General features: G+C 38.6%; 1 protein-coding gene across 1 annotated transcript in view; it reads left to right on the top strand.

Annotated features, from left to right (window-relative positions):
- The window catches only part of SETD3 (SET domain containing 3, actin N3(tau)-histidine methyltransferase), a 68967-nt gene that overhangs the window by 10815 nt on the left and 31111 nt on the right, over positions 1 to 27041 (top strand). Inside the window, exons 2-6 of the mRNA XM_084631333.1 lie at positions 8321 to 8430; positions 10752 to 10844; positions 14102 to 14250; positions 15578 to 15650; positions 16272 to 16528. Of these exons, the coding sequence (XP_084487459.1) occupies positions 8328 to 8430; positions 10752 to 10844; positions 14102 to 14250; positions 15578 to 15650; positions 16272 to 16528 (675 nt within the window). The 5' untranslated portion in view covers positions 8321 to 8327. The remainder of the gene's footprint in view (positions 1 to 8320; positions 8431 to 10751; positions 10845 to 14101; positions 14251 to 15577; positions 15651 to 16271; positions 16529 to 27041) is intronic.

Genomic DNA, 27041 nt, shown 5'->3' with positions numbered 1-27041 from the left:
TGTTAATTTTTTATTTAATTTTTAGTATGGCATTATTGAATTGCATTTGTTTTTATATTAGTGCTTGCCTTGTTTTTCAGAGTAGTGATATCTTTGGTATGAACTGAGTTTTGGGGTCTGTTGTACACACTTGACACACTTCTCCTCATACTTTAGATAAATGTCCTTATTTAATCTTTAAATCATATTTAGCTTTTTTTTTTTTTTTTGCACAATGATGTATGGGGGAACACTAGATATTCTGTTGCCCTCTGCTAAAAAAGAGCACTTTTATGAGGGCGTTTACATGTTACAGGAACTTTATTGTCTATGATAGAGATGGGCAAACTATGGCCCGCAGGCCACCTCCGGCCCGCGGGACTGTCCTGCCCAGCCTCTGAGCTCCCAGCCAGGGAGGCTAGTCCCTGGTCCCTCCCCCACTATTCCCCCTCCCCCACAGCTGTGCCACTGCATGGGCAGCACGGCGGCATGGCTGGCTCTGGCATGGTAAGGGGATGGGGAGCAAGGGGAGTTGGACAAGGGGTTGGGGTCCCAGGGGTTGGTTAGAGTTGGGGGTGTGGATATAGTCGTGGCAGTCAGGGGACAGGGAGCAGGGGGTGTCCTGGGAGGGGGCAGTCAGGGGTCAAGGAGCAGGGGGAGTTGGATGGGTCGAGGGTTCTGAGGGGGGCGGAAAGTGGGAGGGGGTGGAGCCAGGCTGTTTGGGGAGGCACAGCCTTCCCTACCTGACCCTCCATATAGTTGCGCAACTCCGATGTGGCCCTTGGGCCAAAAAGTTTGCCCACCCCGGTCTATGAGCTGGTCATAGCAGCACTGAGAAAAACTGTAGTATCGACCTATGTGGCATTGTCAGGGTTCCTTCCCCACTCTGAACTCTAGGGTACAAATGTGGAGACCTGCATGAAAAACCCCCTAAGTTTATTTTTACCAGCTTAGGTTAAAACTTCTCCAAGGTACAAACTATTTTACCTTTTGCCCCTGGACTTTATTGCTGCTACCACCAAGCGTCTAACAGGGAAAGAGCCCGCTTGGAAACGTCTTTCCCCGCAAAATCCTCCCAAACCCTACACCCCCTTTTCTGAGGAAGGCTTGATAAAAATTCTCACCAATTTGCATAGGTGAACACAGACCCAAACCCCTGGATCTTAAGAACAATGAAAAAGCAATCAGGTCCTTAAAAGAAGAATTTTAATTGAAGAAAAAGTAAAAGAATCACTTCTGTAAAATCAGGATGGTAAATACCTTAAGGTAATCAGATTCAAAACATAGAGAATCCCTCTGGGCAAAACCTTAAGTTACAAAAAGACACAAAAACAGGAATATACATCCCATTCAGCTCAACTTATTTTATCAGCCATTTAAACAAAACAGAATCTAACGCATATCTAACTAGATTGCTTTTTAGCCCTTTACAGGAGTTCTGACCTGCATTCCTGCTCGGGTCCTGGCAAAAGCAACGCACAGACAGAGAGAACCTTTGTTTCTCCCCCCACTCCAGCTTTGAAATGATCTCGTCTCCTCATTGGTCATTTTGGTCATGTGCCAGCGAGGTTATCTTTAGTTTCTTAACCCGTTACAGGTGAAAGGGTTTTTTCCTCTAGCCAGGAGGGATTTAAAGGTGGTTAGCCTTCCCTTTATGTTTGACAGGAATTGTCACAATATTTTTATTCCTCAAAGTATGTACTGTAGAGAAGAATCTTACACTGGTATCGTGGTTGTCATTGCAAATCACAAAGGAACATAGCCTCCTTGCAGATGGAGTGCCACCTGGATAGATCTCATCCTTGATGTTTGAGGTAAACTGTATATCCAATCAGCATGTCAATCAATGGTGGTCTTACTGCCCCAACAAAGCTTTTGGCGACCACATGATTGCTGGGCATAAAATGGTATTCCATGGTAAACACACTTTGGAATTTGTTGGTCTTCCATCCTAATAATGTGTCTGTACTAAGAAAGCCACCAAAATCAAACCAGGCCTGATGAAGGTGGTTGGGTTCGGTTTAAAATATGCTCATTTCTAATCTTGTCCTGCCACTTAATGTGGAGCAGCTGACAAAGATGATGGGAATCAAAAACATCAATCCAGTGCTCTTTAGCCTTTCTCAGTGCCCATGTTTCACTGCTTTACAACAGAGTTGGTATATTTGTAGTTCTACAGATCCTCAGCTTTCTGGCAAGCATGAAGTCATGCTGTACCACAGAGGCTGGTGAAAGGCCTGAAACATGCTATACAAGTGTTCACATCTTTTGAGCATTCTCCAGCAATGTCTATGGTGCTACCCAAGATTTTGACCTTTGCCATCTATTTGTTGTCCTATCTGGACAGGTTAATACTGAGCTTGTTGTAATTTGGACCTAGAGGCTGCTTGATGGTAATGGCCAGGGACTTAAATTTATCTGGCGTAATAACCAGACCTAATGCATGCTGTTTCTTGCCCAACCAGATCCACCATTAACTGCAGTGATTCACCAAACTGAGCAGTAGTAGGGGATATTATTGACTGCTTTTATAAAACACTAAAATCTTGTATTTGTGTTCAGGAAATACATGGTCTCACCTCATGAGTCTGAAAGTGTTTAGGAAAATAGCTGTTTTGTCTAGGGATTGGGCAAGGTGTAAATAATGAAGGAAGAAGTTTTTTGGGATCCAGGCACATGTATTGTGATGTCTATTCAATATTACTCTAGAGATTCAAAATGTTTAAAGCTAGACTGCATGCTGATGTAAGGAATGCTGTGTGTGGTGCAGCTACTTCAGAGTTGTATACTTATAGATATGTTTCTACTAAATCTTTAATACAGCATTTTTTTGAGTTCCAGTTGGTATGTTAATATTAATATTCATATATGATTTACACAATCAAATGTAATCTGTCCCATTGGTGTTAATATTCAGTACAAGGTATTATTGTTTTGGTCATTTTTTAGAGTCTGTTTTACAATAAAACTATTTTTCAGCAGTACATTTTTCTTAATTTTTCTTTTTAAAAAGTGAATAGACCAAGTGAAATTCTGAAAGAGGAGTTATGGTTTAACAATTTTGTTTGATGTTTGTAATCCATAAATAAATGATTAACTTTATGGCTGGCTTGGAGTCAGAGATGCTACTATTGCATTGTAAAAAGAGATTGAAAGGAGCACTGGAGAGTCAGTGATTTGTATATAATGGAGTTTGTCTTACTCACTGAAGACTTTGGGCAGAAAGTTTTGTCTTTTGAACTCTGTATCCAGTACGACCCAGTCTCACCTACTTTAATCTCATCGTCTCATCTAGAATTGAGTTAATTCTATTCCTCCAGTTTTTAAAGGCTTTTAAAATAAGGATTGAGTTGTATTTGTTCAGAAATATATTCTATTCTTCCAGAGTTAGAACACACAGGGCCATTTGGCATTTCTCAGCACTAGGGAATATGCAAGTCCAATCTGCCTGGCTGAATTTTTGAAGCTTCTACTGGTATTACTCAAGCACTCAGTCAAACATCTGAAGTTCTGTAGGTGTACCTTCACTGAACAGACATGTAGCGAGGGTCGAAGATACAGGGTTAGTGCTTGAATTGGGAAAAGGCATTGGTTGCAGCCAAGTGCATTGCTGACAACCATAGGTTTATACTGTATGAGCAGGTTAAACTGTGATGAAAGTAATAAATATGATCTATTCATGCAAGGTGCACTTGTCTGTCGTTAACCTTGGTATCTTTTTGCATAAGTAATGATTAGTAACATGAGCCTCTATAATAACTTCTTTAAAAGTGACAGGGTGTGAACGTTTGGCTTCCAAGTAACATTACACATGGGTGGTTGCAAGTAAAAGTAGTGCTCGTTATAGACCCAAACTGATTTCTTAAAAATCAGAAATCTTTCCTCATCCCTCCCATTTATTGACACTTGCCTGATTTTGTGCCCCTTATTAGTCACAAATATTTAAACATTTACTTTTTTCCCCACAGCCATAAGAGGTAATAAGTTTTTGAAAAAATTAAGTAAAAAATTTCTCATTAAAAGTGTTCAGAGCAATTAAACTCTACCATTAACCTACATAGGTATTGGAGACCCCTTTCAGTTGTTGTAGGAACCTTAATTCTGCCCTCTGTGACCTTACCTACTCTCCATCAGTATGTCCCAATGATTGAACACTGTACAACAGTTAGTCTGTCCTGACACATTGTCTTGAAATGTCCATATTTTAGAGCTTGACATGGAATCTTAGCACCATATTTCTATAGGTCTCTAATGCTATGACACAGAAAAGCTCTATAAAACTATATACTAGTGGACTCGCGGGTTGCTTACATATTCTGTTTTTAGGTGGTCATTTTAAAAAATTGAAATTGCTACAAACTAAGTGCCTTTTAGGGAAAAATGTTTGGTAGAAGTGTCTCATGTTCATTCTTTCAAAAGCTGTTAAAAATGAGGGGGGGAGCATTTAATAGCTCATTAAAGGAATATTCTTTGTGTGTGGCTAGGACAGAAATTCAGGGCCTGGTGCAACAAAACATCTCTTTGCCAGCAATGTTAGAGGAGGAAGATCAGTTAAACCCATCACTGCCATTGTCTGTGCATGCTTCTTTTTGCCAAGCTAGCTGATACTCTATATTTGGAAATATGGCTATGCCATGTAACCAAGCTTATTTATCACTGTATTCTTTTCATTTTGCTGGACAGTTTCATTAGTTCTGTACAGAATTATCATTTGGATAGAAGGATGAAACATAGACCATAGCTATTGGTGGTCATTCAAATCTATAGGCCCTAATCCAAATTTTATTTTAGTCTGTTTCCATACAACTAGATACATTTTATGTTTGTCACATTTGTCATGTGTATTCTGCTAAGGAGCATGTCTTTTCACTGCCTTATTGGTGAACCAGGGTCTCTTTAATTTTTCTTTGAAAGAGTTTTGTGTTTTATTCATCTTCAGTACACATTATCTCTTGTAATTCAGATTTAATTTTAAATTAGAAATGTTCCATGGAAGGATCAGTTTTCTGAAGTTATGTGTTTCCAGGGTGTTAGGACAAATGCTATTAGATTTTTTAATCAAATCCTAAATCTCTTATCACCTGTGAAATCTGAATTTAACTCTCATTATAAAAGTAGTTCCACAAATCAGTTAGACTTATTCTCAACTTCGTAATAAAGGACTGTGTTGTCTCTTATATGGCTTTCTTCAGCATGATGCTATTGTTGCCCTCCCTCATTTCCTGGTAAACCATGTGACAGGGAAGGACAGTTGCTTAAATACACTGTTCTGTGGACATATGTAAGTGGATTGCAATTCTGTCTGCCCCTAGTCTTGGGCCTGTTTTATGGAGCAATATTTTGTTATCTAAATGAGATCTTTAGGAAGTTCTCTTCCTTGCAAATGCTAGCTATACTGGGATGGTTTTGGAGAAGACTTCTCCACACAAATATGTATGGTGGCAACTCAGTAGAAATTTTTATTTTTGCTGAGCAGCGCACGCGGTTTTGTTGTTTTTTTATTAGATGTAACAATATTTAATAGATCTGAACAACTGATTCTGAGTTTCTTTTTGGGAGGGGTGGGAAGAGGGGTAGTAATGGCTTCCCAGTGAACTGAATAAAAATGTATAGTTGTAATCAAAATGGAGAGTTTCATAAAGGGAAATGTCTTCTTATCACAATATCTCAAGATACCACATTCCACTGCTTGCTTTTCTGTTACGTGAAGTGGGCTTGCTAGTTTAATTCTGCAGGCAAGATTTTGTTTCCAGACACACATTCTGATGACAAGAAACAAGAGTCTGGACATGACAAATACATTTTCAAAGGAGAAAATGAAAATGTGGGTAGAATTTATATCGTGACCATATATTGGTCACGATCTGTTATAAAAAGTGTAACCACTTGTATGAAAACACATTTATCAGGATTATACAGTCAATCCAAAAACATTGTTCACAGAATTTGTTGGTTCTTGTAATAGGTTTGTGGTGTGGTGCCTCAGCACCACAGTCTGAGATGCGTGCTATGTTAGTCCTGACTTAGAACTTGTTTTCTTTTTTGTGGGTTCGGTTTCAGTTTGAATTTACAAAAACTTGCTTTAAAACAAAAATCTTTTCTCCTATGAAATTAATACTCTTGTTTTACTGTACCTTTTTAATTTACCTTTTTTTATCATCACACTGAAGAAGCTGGAGTCTATAATATACTCGGTAATGAATTATATTTTAGTAATGCTTTAAATGCAAATAGATTCTCATTACTGACCATGTTCCCTACTAATATAGCTTCACAGTATATTAATGTACTCTGAGAGGTTAAATTATCCTGTGAATAAGCTGTACGTGGTACCACTTTCTTGTCGTCTTGTGTGAAACAGCTGTGACTGGATACATATATATCTGATCCTTATAACATGCACATGATGTTCTCTACTCCACACTCAAAACAAAACCTGTAGCCAACTGTGTGTTCAAAGCTGCTTTTCCTCTAGTTACAACTTCATCACATCAAAAACCGTAAACTGCCTTGGAAGTTGCCCTTCTGGAATAAGTTTATCCATACACCTCTACCCCGATATAATGCTGTCCTCAGGAGCCAAAAAATCTTACCACGTTATAGGTGAAATCGCGTTATATCGAACTTGCTTTGATCCACCAGAGCGCCCCGCCCCCACGGAGCGCTGCTTTACCGTGTTCTATCCGAATTCGTGTTATGTCGGGTCATGTTATATCGGGGTAGAGGTGTATTTAAAATTTGCAGACAGCTGTCTGTCTACAATAGCCCAGTTCCTCTCAAAAATCATCTTAAGAATTAGTAGACCAATGGCTCAGTTATTGTGGTTGTAAAAACATGTTTTTCTTAACTGATTGTATTAAGCCACAGATGGACAGCTCTAGCAAATGCACATGTAACCTATACCTGGGGTGCGGCTGCAGTCTTCTCTTTTTTCTCCTCTGGGGGTGTGGGCTCACCTATGGTGGCGCCCGGTGCCTCCACCCAAAGAAACCCCTCCTGATGAGGAGGACACACAAGAATTGTCCCTGGGGAAAATATTCAGCACCCAGTCTCATATAGAGGAGTGTCTGTTAGAGCACGATAAAATAGCTGTTACAACTTCCAGAGTAATAAACAGTAACCAGGGCTTTATTAGTTTTGGGGAATTCTGGATAGGATACAATGGATAGAGGGATTAGAATAATAAAAGACAAAATAAACAATACATAAACTCTACCTCTTCCAACATTTACAGCCAATACATGCCATCCTGTTCTTTCCCAGCACCTGCCTAGGCAAATGATGAGTTTAGGCTCAGTCTTGCTAGCTGGTGCAGCACTGAAATCAGTGGTAGACTTAAAGCACAATATCAAAATAAATAAGGGTGTTTTTACAAAGTATCCACACCAAAGATGGTGGCTCTTTGATCTGGATTCCAATGTGCAGTTAGGCTGGCTCTTGGTGTAGCCTGACCTTGAGTTTCTCCTCAGCCTCCTGGGGTTTTTAGTCTTTTCTGTGATGACATTGTTCAGTGTCCCAAAAGGACTCAGCCTTCCCTTGGGAAGGAATGTGGAGAGAGACAGGTCATCCCTGGTTGTGTAGCTCTCGTTCCTGCTACACTCCAAACACAGCCAAATGAAAGTAAACTCAGCCCCTTGTATCTGAGTCCTGGCTCATGATTGGTCCCAGTAGTGTTCCTAGCCAGTTCTCCCTCTGCCCTGCACCCTGGGAAGCAGTCCTGAACCACTGTCATCATTAGTACTGTAGTTTGGGGTGAGTCCCCTAGAGGCTCAGTGTGGTATTTCAGGAGTACCTGCTCCAAAGGGATTACATACATAAATAATAATTTTATTTTTATCTTGAAGTAGAACTTTTAACCTGCTGTTCGTTTTGAATTACTCTTTACTTGGTTGGGCCAATCAAACAGGTATCAACTTAATTCAGAGTAAAATGTAAGTTGTCATGATAGTTGGTGTCCATAATATGACACTTGTTTTATCCTTATATTTGTTAAATACACATCATGAATGCTTTTTTCTTATGGACAATGTAGATACTTTTTAATATGCCAAACTGATATGGTATATTTTTCTATCCCTATATAAGGTATACTTCTGCCATAGTTATATGCAAAAACTTTAATGAACTTCCTTTCCAGACAGTGCCAAGCTGTCTGTCTTACTATTTGGAGGACCTGGAGGCAACATTTGGCACCTAGTTACCTGTGTGATGATAGATGACTATTAATGCTTTTTTTCTTTTTAAAGCATCTACCAGGAGAGGACCTTGTCTACTCCACATTTTAGTTAATATATTTTGCTGCTTAGTTATGAATTACAGTTTGTCTGTTTTTCCTTTCTAGTTGGAAGATGGGGAAGAAGAGCAGAGTGAAAACTCAGAAGTCAGGTACAGGAGCTACAGCAACAGTTTCTCCAAAAGAAATGTTGAACATAATTAGTGAATTATTACAGAGTAAGTTTGATTTTCTAAACATCTTTGTAGAAAGCAGGAGAGGGGAAAGAATGGGTAAAAAAGACCTATTTCCCCTTCCTCTAATAGGCAGTTAATTGTATTAGTTAAGTTTCCTGGAGGTGTCGCCTTGAGATTTCAATCTCTTATCTACAGCTATATCCCAATTTCAGTTTTACTTTGTGTGTATATATAATATTTTGTGCAGTTTGAAGTTTTACTAATGTGCCTGCACATTTAAAAAGTATCAGACCGAAAACCCTACTTAAGCTTACTTGGCCAAAGCATCTTTGTTTAAAATATCTTACTGAATTGTAAACACAGAGGATTATACTGTTCTGATTAACAAATGGAAAATATTTTGAATTAAAGTATAACTTGTGGTATCAGAGCAGTATGGTCACCTGGTAGAGAAACAATGCAACTTGAAATAACTGCATTCTTCATGAACCTTCTCCATTATTCAGCTGTGGTCCTTGGAGCTACAAATAGCCCTAAGCTCTTATAGAAGGATTTTGAGCTCACCAAATGACATCCATTGGATAGGCTTTGTTTACACTTAAGTATTCCTGGGGGAATTCTGCACCACTGTGCAAATGTAGAATTTTGCAGAAATTAACGGGCATGCAGAATTCCCTTTCCTCCGCAGAAATGGGCTGCAGTGCTGCTAGCCACTACTAGGAGCCGATGGACCCAGCAGAGCCCAGCTTAAACATAGAAGACACTGCTGGGGGGGGTGGGGAGGGAGCTAGAGGGTTCCTGGTAACTGCAGTTCCCAGCATGTCCTGAGGGAAGGAGAGGGCAGCACTCAGGAAACTCCATGTGAGCTTGGGACTGAGCATCAGGCTGTTTCTCCCTTTGGATTGTGGGGGGAGGGGTTGGGGAGGGACCACAGTTGGGCTCTGCGGGAGAGACTGTCTGGACTCTGGGGGTGAAGGGGTTCTGGTATTTGGGCAAAGGGGGACCCTGTGGCTGGGCTCGGGGTGGGGAGCTAGGGAGCAGTGATACAACTGGGTTGTCATAGGGGTTTCTTTAACTCTGTACTCTGTATTCGGGGAATTTGTGTGTCTGTATTGTTACAGACATACTTGGTGACAGGTATTTTGAAATAAATTACCAAAATTATTGAAACTGGTGTGATTATGTAGTGTTATTTTGACAAATAAAATTTGCAGAATTTTGCAGAATCTTAAAATATTATGCACAGGATTTTTAATTTTTTGGTGCAGAATGCCCCCAGGAGTAACTAAGAGAGTCAGTTTCACTTTTGCTACTGATGGTATATAGGCTAGTGTAGAAAGAGCTCAGTGTGTTTATCATGGTTATGAAAGACCGCTGGTTTTCATGACATGGCAGTACATCATCTGATCCCTGTCCACAGTAGCTCTCATTGGTAGTGACACTGCAGCTGTGCCATTGTTGAAAAACAGGTCCTGATTTTCCTATTGTTAAATGCACTCAAGTGCTATACCAAGAAAATTAGGATTTGGAGCCACCATTGTTCAGAGTGGTAAAACAATGAAGTGGTTATACCACTTGAGTCCTACGGTATAGCTTGCTTTTGCACTTTCTACTCTACACATTCATTCCTATCACAGATGACTTGTATATCCTGATTTTCGAAGCAGAAATAAGGCCCTGATGCCTTTTTTTTTTTTTGGCTATGCTTTGATATTTTGTTCAATCCCGAACGTCTAGAGTTCTAATCAAGTTGCAAAAGGTGGTTTTTGCTTGGATAAATTTAAGTGTGCATTTCAGTCGCATCCAAAATTGGGAAAATGGCACAATGTAGTGTTGCTGGGATGGTGGTGGTTGTAGTCCAAAGCAAGAAAATTATTGTTAAATCTCTGTTTCCGCCCCAACTCGCATAGTATTTCACAGCATTATATTAACATAAAAAGAACAATAGTAATAGTAAGCTTTATCTTTCACCTGACCCAAGTATTGTTGCTGTTACCTATTTTTGTTACAAGGATCCAGAAGAAACATTCTGGTGATGGTTCTGTCTCTTTAGTTTTTCTTTTTCTTTGTAATTTTTTTTAGCTATCGGATCTTTTTTCTTTCTCAGAGAATAGACAAATGGATCAAAGTGACATATTTTGAGGCAAGTGATATGAGAAATTGAAAGCTCTACTACATGCATTTCAAAGAATAGGAAATTTATAGTGTTTATACAATACATGTTTTGTCCAATAATGTATCTAGTGAAGGACATTTGGTAGTAAGGTCCAGTTAAAGTTAGCATAAAAGCAAGGCCTTTCTCAAGATGATAAAAGAACTAAATTGTATTAAAATATTCTTATTTTGATATTTTTGGCTTCCAGAATGCAGCAGCCCAACCCCTGGTCCTGGAAAGGAATGGGAAGAATATGTGCAGATTCGAGGTCTTGTTGAGAAAATCCGCAAAAAACAAAAAGGTAATAGAAAAACAGCAAAATTTAGAGCAACTTGTGTATCTGGAATAGCATGTCAGTGAGATCTATACCAAACAACTATGCAGGTGCATGGAAAATCATTCAAATACAGGAGATATTGCTAGTGAAAAGTAACATATTAACAAACTTCATAAAGACAGGAAGTTGAAGTCAAAATGACCTCTGTAAGTAAGTCGTCTTTGTTTCTTGCTTAAGCACTTAAGTGCTAGTAGGGTGTTTTGTTTAACTTAAGTGTCTCTTTGGATTAAAGCAAGAGTTCAGACATTGCTGGAAAGGAAGGAATTTTTTTTTTAAAGAAATAATTCCCTGGACAACATGCTAATGGCAGAATAAGTGTCTTTGTATGACAACAGAAATAATGTCAGTGTGTGACTGGAATTCTATGCCAAAATGACATGTAACTATTTATTGTGTGGGATATTGTAGTAGCTGTTCTCATCTGACATAATCACATAGCTAAAACTATGGTTTTAGCTCCCCCTGAGAGAACGTTTGAACTGTAGGGTAGACAAGATTTGGGTGGGCTATTAATTTGCCTCAGCAAGTTTGGCTTTTCCCATTTAATATATGGTCTAGAATGAATTTTCTCTTGATATAATCATCATCTGACCCCGAGCCATGGGAAATAGTTTTATGCACTGACCCGTAAATAGCTTTTTTCACTTGCTGATGCATCTTTTTAAACTTAATATCTGAGATTTATGTATGAACACTGTCTAAAAATAGCCTTATTATGAAGTTAATTCTTACGTTAATAAAATGTCTACAAAAGGGACAAACAATTTGTCATAAGCAAAAAAAGCATATTTGTGATTAATAAATTAATAAATAAAAATACTTTCATCTAAGAATGCAATAGCAAGTTAGAGGTATTATCCCTATTTTATAGACAGGCAAGCTTTGGCACCAAAGGGTTGTGGTTTGCCTAATATCTCAGTGAGACAGTGGTCAGTTTGGGAATAGAGCTCAGCTAGGACGTGTGATTCCCAACCCCATTGTCTGACATCTAGATCACGGTAGCTCTGCAAAAATTAAAAAATTTTGAGTTGATCATTCTAAATGCGTTGTACCATATTCTAATTTGGAATGTGTTACCGGACATGACAGAGATTGCATTTAGCAGTAATTTTTCATAAATTGTATTTTAACTTTGGGCAAAAAAACCCCCAAAACAGCCCACCCCAAAATCATTTAATGCAACATTAAAGTCAAGAAATGCAGAAGGTAAGGTTCCTACAGCAATAGTCACTTGATCATCAACCTATTTTCTGTTGTGTGTTTATTAAAAAAAAAAAAAAAAAAAAAATCTAATGGAAAAAAAAAGTCCTTAAAAATCAGTTTTAATTTAATTTGGGACTACAAACCATATTATGCACTAACTGTAGGAACCTTTCATGACATTACTACTGGGTAGAGTTTAAATTGCTTGAATGCATTAACTTTGCATTTCCATACCTTAACAAGTTTGGATGTGTTTGCAGGTTAACCTTTACTCTGAATTTTCTGGTGATTGTTTTCAGATAACTGAAACATTCTTCTAATGTGTTTTACTGTAATCAACTGATCTGTACTCAACTTTAATTCTATATTAATTTAGTTTTTATCTGGGAATATACTATTAAAATGTTTTATTTAGTTTTGGTATAAATAACCCCCTTTTTTTATGGTGTTCATCGCTGTACCTTTTAGTAGGTATTTTACTTGTAAATCATTTTACAAGAACTACAAGAATAGATACTGACTAATGCATAAAAACCTCACATTGTTAAAAGTAGCTTAGGCCTTTGATATTCCCGTTGTCAGGAGGTGATGTTTAAAGATTAAACTGATGCTGTTTGAGTGACTTGATCATGTATTTGGATCGGGATGAACTTCTATTATGTTTCTTCCCTCTCTGACGTTGTTTTCTGGTGTTATGTCCCATTGTCTAGTATTATGTAATAGATACCCTGCCTTATATCCTACCACAATGCATATATACAATAGCAGAGTTAAAGCTAGTCAATGAGTTTCTTGACTCAGAGTTTGAATATTTTACATTGTGTACTTTTTCATTGAAAAATACAGAACCTTTTAACCATAATACTATTGCCCAAATGTATCATATACATGTAATATTATGGATAAATATTACATATATATATTTAGAAACATCACCACCGAAATGCTGCAGCGAGGTGTCCTGTGGGTGCACAAAAATGCCCTGGCGGGCGCCATGGCACCCACAGGCACCGCATTGGGAACCGCTGTTCTGGAGTCCTTCTTTTCTTTACAAATGCATTTACCATCAACACTTATCCAGACTCTGTCTGGATGCAGATGGCTCAGTCATCTTACATAGGGACGTCCAGTACAATTATTCTTTTAGGGATAAAGGAGTGTAATTGTCAGATGCAGGGGATGACGTTGGCTTTGGGATCTTAGGGATTGGATCAGGCAGGAAATAGATACCAGATGGAGGCAAGAGGTGTGACCAAGTTAATTGCTGGCATCCCCAATAGCCAATGTCTAGTGCATATGAAGGCTAAAATGGCTAGTTCCCAGAGGTAAGTGAGACCTAGGGTTTTGCTGGTGTACCCTGTAGCAGAAGGTGAGTCGTGAAGTCTTCACAAACAGAGGATCCCCTTTGGTATCCTCTTACCCACTGGGAGAGGGGGTGAGGATTAAGAAGAGAGCTGAATCCTAAGGCTTGCCTGAGGAGGATCTATCCCAAGTTAGTGGTTATATGTTGCGGAACCCTGTAACTCTGCACTGGACCCAAATAAATGCCTGGTATTAAGCAATGACTGGGAGGTGGATGAGCGGGCACACTGCATCCCTATCCAATGTAAAGTTGCAACCTTCCACTTAAATCTATCCCTGGGGTCTGTCTACATTCACTTGTATGTCCTGATCAATGCAGTTATCATCAACACTTAGCTTTGGAATGTCTTTACTTTCAGCTCATTTAAATGAAAAAAGGGAAAGAAAATTTTCAGACATTTTCTTTCACAGACTAGTTTGATTTGCCATTTCTAAGGTGACTGGTAAGCAAATGTGGCAATGTTTAGGTTGACTAAAATTGGATATGACTGTAGAACATTACTGAGTTACTTTTAACAAAGACCAGTTCTGATCCAACCTCTTCAAAGGATAGCTGGGGGATAGTTAGGAGTTTTTCCTTTACATGTGGTTTATATTGACCCTCTGTGGCCTGTTAGATCCTCTCATTTCTGTGTTTTTATAAATTGTGCATATAGGTTTGTCTGTTACCTTTGATGGAAAAAGAGAAGACTATTTTCCTGAACTAATGAAATGGGCCACTGAAAATGGAGCATCCACAGACGGTTTCGAATTAGCAAATTTTGAAGAAGAGGGCTTTGGTTTGAAAGCAACAAGGGAGATAAAGGTGAACGTATGAACATTTGAACAGATTAGAAAATCATGTCTGTAAATGTATTGGAAATGTGACAGCAGGACATTGAAACCATTCTTTTCTCTCTCTCTCCCTCCCTCCAATGTAAAGTTCACTTCACTGGAACTACTGTTATAAAAATATTGTAAACTATATATACGAGAGATAAAATTTACAATAGAAATTTAGTATTGTTCTTTAACATTGGGCAGTTGTTTGATGGGTTGTGTAAAAGTGCTAATTATGAATCCTTAGTTGGGTTATTTATTCTGCCCAGACAATTTAGCTCACCATTCCTTGTGTCTTTATGCCTCGTTCTACATATTCCCTTCTGCTACTCCCTGTCTACCCCCAGGGTACAAGGCTTTCGCTTTTTTTCAAATTCCTTCCTAAAATACACTTTTTTTTTCTCATTGCATTAGTTTGCCAAACCAAAGTGGTGCTGTAATATTTATTTGAAGCTGAATTTAAATAAACACTGATTTGTTTTAAATCCATCTTTTGGTCACCTTATACAGAATGTATCAATTGTACTTTTCTCATTCTTATTTTGTAAGCCCATTGGGGTAAAGGTTCTCTCTCCTGTATGTTTCCCAGCTGTAAAATTGGGATGATAATGCTCTATTATCTTGCAGTGGAGACAATTGTTAATGTGCGTGAGACACTCAGATACTATGCTGAAAAATGCCATAGCAAAGATGCCAAGGAAATTAATATTTCCATATTCATTACAGGATTTAGATGGTATGTAGTTAATAAAGTAAGGGCTACTAATTGAATGATGAGGATAAAATATTGAACAGCTTCCTCCACCCCATACACTAAGAGAGATAAGGGTCCTGTGATCACATTCTATTTTTCACGTAATTAGAGACTGCATCATAGCACATACGCATGAGGGGGAAGAATTAAGGTGGCGCAGTCATCTTAACTTTGCATACTTCCTAAGTATTGAGTGCTTGACTTTGTAACCTAGATAAATTCATTTTAACATAATATTGTTAAAGTAATATTTATACATGATGTTTTAAATCAAGTAGTGGCTCGACCTATGTTCTTTAAGTCATAATGTAATATAAAGTAAGAAGTTCTCATAGCATTTCAGTTTACTTGGCAGTGATGGGTGAGGAGTCTTGATTCAAAATAAATTTAGGATTTAAAAAATGACATGAAAACCTTTAATTTTCTTAATTTATTTACATGTATATTTGAGATATTTTAGAGAAACAGGTTTTTTGTTATTTCATGTGAAACAGTAACTACATTTCTGAACTTTCTTGGGTTTTTTTGTTTTTTTGTCCCGTCCCCCCACCCCCCGTAGGCAGAAGAGTTGTTTCTTTGGGTTCCTAGAAAGTTGCTGATGACAGTTGAATCAGCTAAAAATTCAGTGTTAGGTAAGAGCAGTTTTTGAATTTCCTTATTGATGTGTATAATGGGAAGAGTTTCTTTGATACAGCATTACAAATTGACATGGGAATGGAATAGCAGTCTAAACATCAGGTTTTCGGTATCTAGAGTCTTGAAGTATCAGTGACCTGAATTTAATTTCCCTTTTCCATTCCTCCCTCTGCTGCCCTCTCCTCTTTCCCATCTCCTTCCCTGCCCCATGCACCAGGTATCTGCCTGGCTGTGATTCTCACCTGAGAGGGTGGATGCATTTTAGTGGTGATGGAATTCCTGATGTGTTTTGGTAGTTTGTAATGCATGTGGAGATGGTATGTGCTATAAATGTAAATAGTGAGCTGCTTATGTTTTGATACCTTACTTTGGATTAATCTTTTTTTTAACCATACAAAAATGTATCCGAATGTCTTAAAGATACCACGTAGCTGTATGACAGGCACTCAAGATAACCATCTCCTATCTCAGGCAGTGCTGTACACTGGTGACCCCAGACACTTTTATTTGGTACAATACTCATGCACAATTTTTAATTATTAATTTAAAATACATTTAGTATAACTATTTTCCAGGCAATTAGTTCAGCCATTTACTAATCTTTATGGTTAATTCAGGGTCCTTGTATTCTCAAGACCGAATTCTCCAGGCCATGGGCAATATCACATTGGCATTCCATCTTCTTTGTGAACGAGCCAATCCTAACTCTTTCTGGCTGCCATACATCCAAACTCTCCCCAGTGAATATGATACCCCTCTATATTTTGAAGAAGATGAAGTGCAGTATCTTCAGTCAACTCAGGCCATACATGATGTCTTCAGCCAATATAAAAATACAGCTAGACAGTATGCCTATTTCTACAAAGTCATTCAGGTAAGCAGCTTAAATTTAATGTATGGAATATATTGCACTTACGGGGTTTTGAGAGGAAAAGGGGTAAACTAATGACATTAAATGATAAAGCAATTTTTTATTGCTGTTAGAAAAACTGAAAATATGAGTCATTAACATACAACTTCTCACTTACGTTTGTCTATTGCTGAGATGTCATATTTTAACAGGTTTGTTAAAATGTAACAGAATTTACAGGGAACAAACAATCATTTTAATTAAAGTAGGAAAAACTTAATTCTACAAGTCTTTCATTTATATCATATATGCACTGCTCCGTAATAGGTTTTCTTTAGAGTAATATAGCTTATTTGATTTTTTTTTTAAATACAACTGTGCCCATCTAGTAGCAAAATGGAAATGTGGAGATATTATACAAAAGTTTTTCTATACATTTCTCATCAAATTTCTGAAGTAATCCTTTAATTTAATTTGTCACAAAGTAGCAAATTATTGCTTTGCCATATAGGTATAATCAATATTGTGAGTGTATTGGGCTGTCATTGCCAAGGAAGCACTTGATATCCAGTCATCAAAGCTGCTTATGGCATTATCTGTGTATAAGGAGCACATGACAGTCCGGGATTTCCAACAGGAGATTGTAGACTAGAGGGCATCTGTTTGGAAGTAGGAGTAGGTTGAAAGATATTGTTAAAACTAAGGAATAGCTTGGTCTTTCAAACAGTTTCTATTAACTACTTTCAGTTAACGAAGGTTAAAAAGTTCTGCTCATGAAGTTCTGCTCTGTTCAAAGAGGTTAGATAGGTTTACTCCCATCAGAATGTCAACTTGCCAACTGCTGTTAGTGCTTAATGCACTTAGAGACAATTTTTGAAAACGCAGTGCTTTGACAGATAGTGTATGGTCATCAAAGGAAATGATACTCCTTTGGAGCTGAGTAGCATCATGGGAGCAGTGCTCTAGCAGAGAATGGTGGGCTCTTGCCTCCTGCCCTTGATTTGGGACAAAATTCACAGAAGGGTACTGAAGTCAGCTCCGTGCACTGCGAAACCTCCCACTTCACTACTCATAGCTGGCAATCCACAGCTGCACTGCCAGCGATGCACTTCTGTCAGGGGGATGGCAGGAGTGTTATGAAGGGAGCATATAATGCCACATTAGTCATGCTGAGTAGTATCTTATCTTGCTCGAGTAGTTCTAATGATTTTAAAAGGAATTACTAGCACAGTATGAATATGATTAGCGCTTGGTGGAGTGTAGAGTACAGGCACTACGCATGTATCTATACGCTGCATTGAAAGGTTCTGGCAGTGATGAGGCAGTGAGGAAAAGCTCATATATCCGGGAGTTGCCAAAGCTTTTCCCTGCTGCCTCCCCACTGCTGGAGCCTTTACTGTGGTGGAGAAAGCAGGACACTACACTGCAAAAAATAGCAGTGTAGAAATGAGAGGCACTGTTTGAGCATATAGAGAACTGTGTAGGGTATATACCCGGGGGTTCCGGCATGTAGAGCACTCTACTCACTTAAGCCACATCTCATGGTCTACACTGCTATTTTTATGTGTAATAGCTGGCATGTGCTGTCTGTACTCTACATGTCGCATTAAGTGCAGGCATAGCCTCATTCCCTGATCCTGCAAATACATGTGTGCGTGTGAATTTACTGCCATTACTTAGTCGCACTGATTTCATTGGATTTACTTTTGGGTTTACTCCACAGTAGTAAAGTTAGGCATGTGCATAAGAGTTTGCCGTAATCAGGGTCTTAGTTATTAAAATTAACCTAAGGCCAGTGCAAAAGCCTGGTTTGCTGAGAAAAGTGACTAAACATAATGGACTTGTCTGCACATAGTAAGTTGCAGAATACAATGTTATAATGTAAAGTATAAATAGAACAGTGGGGAGTGTGTGTCTGTTTAAGTTGCAAGTGATTGCTTAAATGTTTTGGCAAGGAAAAACATCTAAAGAATTTTTTATAACATTTGAGAGAGATCTCTTCTGTAGCTGTTTTGATAAACGTTAACTGAATTATATGATTAGCTTTGTGTTTCTTGTGATCTAAGTCAACTTGTGTAAAGGGGAGAGGATGTGGAAACTAGTTCAAGTCATTTGAACTTTAGATTAATGTGAATGTCCAGAATTGGCTCTCTAGTTCTGGTAGTCCTTGCTGCACCACATTATGTCCCCAGGTACCTGGAACCTTGCTTCTCATTGATGAGCATTATGATTGCATGGCACCCAAACTGGAATGTTCTATCTGTTCAAGTGTGACCATTACAGAATGTCTAACTCAGTTCAATTTTTATCTCTACCCCCCAACCCCCAAAAAAGAGAATCTAGCTGAGATCTTTTATGTGGAACTTCATCTTGCAACAAACTTGTGTTACAAAAAATAAAAATCCCTGACTTCTAACAGTGATGCGCGCACACAGCAGCCATGTGTCCGATCAAAAACGAGACAAGCCGCGAACAGTCTCAATTTAGACTTAGCTATTGTTTTGATCCAGTATGTATTGAATTTTAAGATTTTATATTTCTTCAGTATTTAAAAATTACCATGAAAATAGTTTTGTAATTAATAAACTGGTTTGTGTTAGGCATTTGCAAACCATGTTGTAAATTGTGCTAGGATAGAAAAATGCCAGAAAAATTCTTTGGGAGAAGAAACTGGTGTGGCTTTCCAGGCAGAATATCTACAATAAATCAATAATTGGTTTTAGAACAGCATTAATCGGGAAATCTCCTGTGGATGATCACACAGACTTCAGTATTCTATGTAGTAATATATTTGTATTTATATAAAGATTGGTGCGGTACTACTTTGATTCAGAAGTGTGGATTTACCTAATAATTCCAACTGTAATACCTTGTGGTGGTAATCAGCCTGATTCTGCTTGGTTTGGGATATGTTAATATTTTAGATGGACTCCATGGAAGTTGTTTACGTGATTCAGTAGATGGCACCCTTCCCTCTGAGTCCACGTTAAATCAATACTCCTCCAACAGGATGTTTACTAGTGGAAGTGGTGGTTTTTTGAATTAGTTGTTAAAACCAAGGTCCTGGGCACTTGCGAACATTAAAGATCCCCATGGCCCTTTTGGCAGACATACAGATGTCCTGGCCAGATTCCCTATACCTGAAACTCCTCTGTGGCATGCTTTTCTTCCTGCTTTAATAATTCAGCTGCATTATACAAAACTTTAAGCAGCTGCTGTTTCACCATAAAGTAGACTGCATTTCAGTGGTAGGTGAAGTGATCCCTTTATGCATATATAATTTATATATTAGTTTGTAGCACTTTGGTTTCCTTTGGAAAGAAAAGTGATATATAAATATATGGGTCCAGATTCACTGGTATGTTCCAGTTGCTTTGTGCCACTCAACAACACCAGGCAGCCATAAACCCATTCTAACTGGCCAGTTAAGCTGGATTTACAGGTGTTTTGCATCAGTGGGGTAGTACACAACAACCATATCACAATAGTGGATCTGGCCAAGTGTATTTATTAACTTGCATTCAGCAATAATGCACGAGTGAGATTTTCAACTTGTTTGGCACCAAGGGTTCCAAGAGATTCTCTTTATCAGTGTCTTGGATGAAGATTTATGAGTAACTGGTATGGATTTTGCTCTTTGAAAAGAGCTCTAGGTTAACTCTAGTCTTCAGTATATGTTAGAGCTGTCAAGTGATTAAAAAAATTAATCGCGATTAATCGCACTGTTAAACAATAATAGAATACCATTTATTTAAATGCTTTTTGGTGTTTTCTACATTTTCAAATATATTGATTTCAGTTGCAACACAGAATACAAAGTGTACAATGCTCACTTTATATTTATTTTTGATTACAAGTACTTGCACTGTAAAAAACCAAAAAATCATATTTTTCAGTTCACTTAATAAAAGTAGTATAGTGCAATCTGTTTATCATGAAAGTTAAACTTACAAATGTAGAATTATGTACAAAAAAACCTGCATTCAAAAATAAAACAATGTAAAGCTTTAGAGCCTGCAAGTCCACTCAGTCCTACTTCTTGTTCAGCCAGTTGCTCAGACAAACTAGTGTTTACACATTTGCAGGAGGCAATGCTGCCCGCTTCTTGTTTACAATGTCTCCTGAAAATGAGAACAGGCGTTCTCATGCCACTGTCGTAGCCGGCATCACAAGATATTTATGTGCCAGATGCGCTAACTATTCAGATGTCCCTTCATGCTTCAACCACCATCCCAAAGGACATGCGTCCAGGCTGATGACGGGTTCTGCTTGATAACAATCCAAAGCAGTACGTGTTCATTTTCATTATCTGACTCAGATGCCACCAGCCGAAGATTGATTTTCTTTTTTGGTGGTTCGGGTTCTGTAGTTTCCTCATCGGAGTGTTGCTCTTCTAAGACTTTTGAAAGCATGCTCCACACCTCATCCCTCTCAGATTTTGGAAGGCACTTCAGATTCTTAAACCATGGGTCAAGTGCTGTAGCTGTCTTTCGAAATCTCACATTGGTATCTTCTTTGCATTTTGTCAAATCTGCAGTGAAAGTGTTCTTAAAATGAACAATGTGCTGGCTAATCATCTAAGACTGCTATAACATGAAATATATGCCAGAATGCGGGTAAAACAGAGCAGGGGACATACAATTCTCCTCCAAGGAGTTCAGTCACAGATTTAATTAATGCATTATTTTTTTTAACGAGCGTCATCAATGTGTCCTCTGGAATGGTGGCCGAAACATGAAGGGGCATGTGAATGTTTAGCATATCTGGCACATAAATACCTTGCAATGCTGGCTACAAACATGCCATGCAAATATCTGTTCTCACTTTCTGGTGACATTGTAAATAAGAAGAGTGCAGCATTATCTTCTGTAAATGTAAACAAACTTGTTTCTCTTAGCGATTAGATGAACAAGAAGTAGGACTGAGTGAACTTGTAGGCTCTGAAGTTTCACATTGTTTTGTTTTTGAGTGCAGTTATGTAACAAAAAAATCTATATTTATAAGTTGCACTTTCACAACAGTACTTGTATGAGGTGAACTGAAAAATAAGATTTCTTTTGTTTATCTTTTACAGTGCAAATATTTGTAATCCAGAATAATATACACTTCGATTTCAGTTACAATACAGAATACATTATATATGAAAATGTAGGAAAAGATACAAAATATTTAATAAATTTCAATTGACATTCTATTTAACAGTGCGATTAAAACCGCAATTAATTGCAATTAATTTTGAGTTAATCGCATGAGTTAACTGCAATTAATCAATATATATTATATAGTATATGTAATAGCAAAATTATTCAAATAAACATTATCTACTGATTATAGAAAAGAAACACATGCTTGGGGATCAAAGTTGTTTCCAAAACACAGAACAAGCATGATTTGATGTTCAGTTTTACAAATGGGGAAAATGAGAGCTAGGCCAGGTCTACACTAAAAACTTTTATATAGTAATGTGTAGTAAAATTTGCTTTTACTGGTAACTTTTTTCACTGGGGGTACTGGTATAAGCTATACCAGCAAAAAAGTGCTTTTTTGCTTATATAAGCTGCATCTACACTAAGAGGGTTTTTTTTGCTATGATAGCTGTATCAGCAAGTCCTTTCTAGCGTAGACTCTGCCTAAGTGTCTCACCTAAGATCGCACAGTGAATCATTGGCAGATCTGGGTTTAGAATTTAGGAATTTTTGATTCCCAGGTTTTACTCATTCCATTTGCCATTAATGCATTGGGCTACAATGGCTGTACACTATCAAATGTTAAGTCATTTTCATTTGCATTGGGGTTTATGCTAGCTCCCATTATGGAATGGTTTTGATTGGAGGTAGACCAGTGCTGGAGTTCTAAAAAAAGAAGTGAGGGAATGCAGGGTGTGGGAAGCCCTAAGAGGAAGCAGTGGGAGATTGGGGGTAGTGAGTAGAGCTGGGATGAAGATCGGGTGGTGGAAAACTCAGGCTTTCCAGAGAAGCAGGGGTTGCACCCCACAAAGTCCATCCTGTCCTGGCCTTACCCCTGCCTGTGCTGGGATCTGTTGTCCAAGAAATCCTGCAACCTGGCTCCTGACACTGCCTGACTCCAGCTCTGCCCCAGGCTTCTGGTGGATCCATCCCCTATGTTCCCTTGCCCATTCCTGGCTGCAATGTCCCTGGCTCCCTCTGTGCTGACCTGTCACCAAGCCTGCGCCCCCCCCTTCCCCCCCGCCCGTCTAGGCCCAGCACCTGCCTGCTCAGAGGACACTGTGTAGCCGAGAAGGGAAAGGAGCCATCTGAAATAGAACCAGCAGAAGTTCTAGAACGCAAGTTAATTTTGAACAGTGAAAATCTGTCCAAAAATTTAGTAGGTAAGGGTCAATGTTAAATGCCACATTGCACATCCTTTGGTTTATGACAGTGGTTCTCAAACTTTTGTACTGGTAACCCCTTTCACATAGCAAGCTTCTGAGTATGACCCCCCCTTATAAATTAAAAACACTTTTTAAATATATTTAATACCATTATAAATGCTGGAGGCAAAGTTGGGTTTGAAGCTCATGACCCCTCATGTAATAACCTCACAACCCCCTGAGGGGTCCCGCCCCCGGTTTGTGATAAGTATTTTACAACTTTTTTTTTTTTCCGGAGAGAGCTGGTAATTTGCAGGGTATTGTAGAATGCAGGAAAAATTGCAGCAGAACCACTTCCCCCCCAAATCCCCCTCACACATCTCTGTCCGCCACCAAAACAAAAAATCCTTTCTCATAAATCAGAAAAGCCCATAGCAATGTTGGTATAATTTTCCACACGTGCACACAAATCACTTTTTGGGAAAAAGTCTGGCATTGAAAGTATTGATCCAAATGGTGAATGATTTTGGAAGTTATAAGCCTGTGGAAATGAGACTGGGAGTAGGGCCAGAAATGAATTCATAATAAAAGCTGTCTTGCTCCCTAACCATAAAGGGTGCCACTCTATGTAGAGTGTAAGTTGCATGCTTTTCAGAGGGGAATAGAGTATTTGATTTGGGGGTTGGACTAGATGACCTTTTGGGGTCCCTTCCAACCCTGATATTCTATGATTCTCTATGATTTTGTGCATCACTTATTTCCTTTAGTACTTCCCATGTTTTTAGTTTAGAAATTTGTATTAAAGCTGGCCCATGTGACCAGGATTTAGACATGCAGGCTAATCTTTTTGAATTTGATACTTGCCCCAGACAATACAAACCAGTCTTCCAACTTCCTCCACGCTGTTGCTAGCTTCTCCAACACAGAAGGCAGAACTTGTGGCATCTTAAAATAGGTGTTTTGATGATGGCTGCAAACATTAGAAGGAAGGTTGAGACTATTGAGTGAAGTAAAAAGATTTTAACCCCTTCATTCTGGATTGGTTTTAGCTTGCACAATGTGCCTGTTCTTAGTGACTCTAAGTGACTGCTCCATTAACCCACTAAATTCCCAAAATACTTCACAAATAAGGTTGATAGTCATTAAAACAGATTTGCTTTTCATGTGCATGCAGATTTAAATGTTGTTTGACTGGTAGTAGTCTGCTTTGTTTCACTAGCTTCTCCATAAACAGGGTATTCTCATAAGAGCATATTTCTAAACCCTTCCCAAAGTGATTAGCCTTGGATACACATGAAGAACAGGCAGACTTCTGCATTTAACAGCTGTTACAAGCTAAACTGTAGTCTGGTTTGATAAGCAAAAACAGGTGTGAGGTTGAGCAGATAAAAATAAACGCTTGAGCATGTTAGCCAGGACCTATAAACCAAACTGAACCCTTTTTAAATGTATGTAATTTGATAACTAAAAAATAGTTAAGGGGAAAAAATTCTTGCAGATGGACTTGAAAGGTATATTTGGGCTCTGGAACGCTACTTATAAAGAGCAGGAAATTTTGAAATCAGTAGCCTTGTATCTAAGTAGCTTTTCTTTTAAGAGGTTTTTATAGCTTGTTCCAAAGAGAACTTTTGTATACCACAGGGTTTTTTTTTCTTTCCTGGATAAGCGTGTGTGTAACTTCTCTTAACACTTATGGGCATTGTATGTGCACTGAAGGGTGAACAGAGTTCAAATGTTTGTGGTTTAATGTTGGGGGGGGGGGGGGGTCTGCACTGAAATGTGGCATTATAAGCACAAGAGGGAGCCATATAGTTTAGTCATTCACTATGAGATTCTTTGTTATATTTTCTTCGTGGCTTTTTGAAGGAGTGTGCATTGGATTTCCTGGTTGATTTTTTTTCCTCCCAGCTGCATCTGGTTGCATGTTTGTAGTTAACTTCAGAGTGGTTTCTGTATAGATCAGTGCAAGACATCAGGAGTACTCTATGGCAAATGGAAATGCTGGAATGCTACTTTAATTCTCCCTCACACCAAAGGGCCAGTGGCAGTAGATTACAGCATTTTCTCCCCAAGAGTGATGGAGGGTGATGTTCTTCTACTGGCTGCCCCATTTTAAGACAACTATTTAATTGGTAGTTGTAGTTGATTTTTAAAATCATGTTAAAATTAAAATGGAAAATTAATAGGGCTGTCAAATGATTTAAAAAATAATCATGATTAATCACACTGTTAATAGAATACCAATTGCAATTTATTACAAATATTTGTGGTTTTTCTACATTTTCAAATATATTGATTTCGGTTACAACACAGAATACAAAAAGAAAAGGAGTACTTGTGGCACCTTAGAGACTAACAAATTTAGTCTCTAAGGTGCCATAAGTACTCCTTTTCTTTTTGTGAATACAGACTAACACGGTTGTTACTCTAAAACCTGACAGAATACAAAGTGTATAGTGCTCACTTTATATTATTTTTATTATAAATATTTGCACTGCAAAAAAATAGCATTTTTCAATTCACCTCATACAAATACTGTATTGTGATCTCTTTATTGCGAAAGTGTAACTTACAAATGTAGATTTTTTGTTACATAATTGCACTCAAAAACAAAACTATGTAAAACTTTAGCGCCTACGAGTCCACTCAGTCCTACTTCTTGTTCAGCCACTTGCTAAGACAAACAAGTTTGTTTACGTTTACAGAAGATAATGCTGCCCGCTTCTTATTTACAGTGTCACCTGAAAGTGAGAACACGTGTTCGCGTGGCAGTTTCGTAGTCAGCTTTGCAGGGTATTTACGTTCCTGATATGCTAAAGATTTGTATGCCCCTTCATGCTTCGGCCACCATTCCAGAAGGCATGCTTCCATGCTGATGATGGGTTCTGCTGAAAAACAATCCAAAGCCATCTGGAGCGACACGTATTCATTTTCATCATCTGAGTCAGATTCCAGCAACAAAAGGTTGATTCTCTTTTTTTGGTGGTTTGGGTTCTGTAGTTTCTGTATCGTAGTGTTGCTCTTTTAAGACTTCTGAAAGCATGTTCCATATCTCATCCCTCTCAGATTTTGGAAGGCACTTCAGATTCTTAAACCATGGGTCAAGTGCTGTAGCTGTCTTTCAAAATCTCACATTGGTACCTTCTTTGCATTTTGTCAAATCTGCAGTGAAAGTATTCTTAAAATGAACAACATGCTGGGTCATCTTCGGAGACTCTTATGACAAGAATGCTGGTAAAACACAGAGCACATTTTTTTAAAGAGAGACATCAGCGTGGAGCATGTCCTCTGGAATGGTGGCCGAAGCATGAAGGGACATACGAATGTTTAGCATATCTGGCACATAAATACCTTGCAAAACTGACTACAAAAGTGCCACACTACCACCTGTTCTTGCTTTCAGGTGACATTGTAAACACGAAGCCGACAGCATTATCTTCTGTAAACGTAAACAAACTTGTTTGTCTTAGCAAGTGGCTTTCAGGTGACATTGTAAACAAGTTAATAAGAACTATAGTTGGGGCAGGGGGACAGTCAGTGGCAGGCAGAAGATGAGCTGGTAGTATAGTATGCAGTTGGATGGTGTAAATTCAACATGTTTGGGGTTGGATTCGTCTTAGTTTGGGCTTTAGAGCAGAGCGTAAACCAGGTCAGGTATTCCAATTTGTTTGACTACATGTAATATAGAAATGTTACCTAGCTAAATACACCATGTTAGAGAAGAAGTTGTGGAGGCTGAAATCCTAATACAGCATTAGCAGTACAAGCTACCACATACTTTTTTTACAGGTGTGCTTCAGTCTTGTTATGGGATATCCACGTCTTGGCAGTGGAACAATAGTTCACTCATCAAGGAATAAATGAGCATACACTCTCTAGTTGGGCTAATAACAAGGGTACTAGTTACAATGGTGCCTTTGTGTGTTCTGTTGCCAGTAGAGAACTATACTAAGACCACCAAGACCATTTAACGTAATACACCTCTACCCCAATAGAACGCGGTCCTCAGGAGCCAAAAAATCTGCTTTATAGGTGAAACCGCGTTATATCGAACTTGCTTTGCCTCGAGCATTTCCATTATTAATAGTCACTTCCCGCCCCCTGACTGACTCCTCAGAACTCCCGACCCATCCAACTTCCCTCCCGTCCTCTGAACTGCCCTGACCCCTATCCACACCCCCGCCCCCTGACAGGCCTCCCGGGACT

Source organism: Lepidochelys olivacea (assembly GCF_965140295.1).
Source record: "Lepidochelys olivacea isolate rLepOli2 genome assembly, chromosome: 6".
In the NCBI taxonomy this organism is placed as follows: Eukaryota; Metazoa; Chordata; order Testudines; family Cheloniidae; genus Lepidochelys; species Lepidochelys olivacea.
This window is presented reverse-complemented; position numbering and strand designations above follow the sequence as displayed.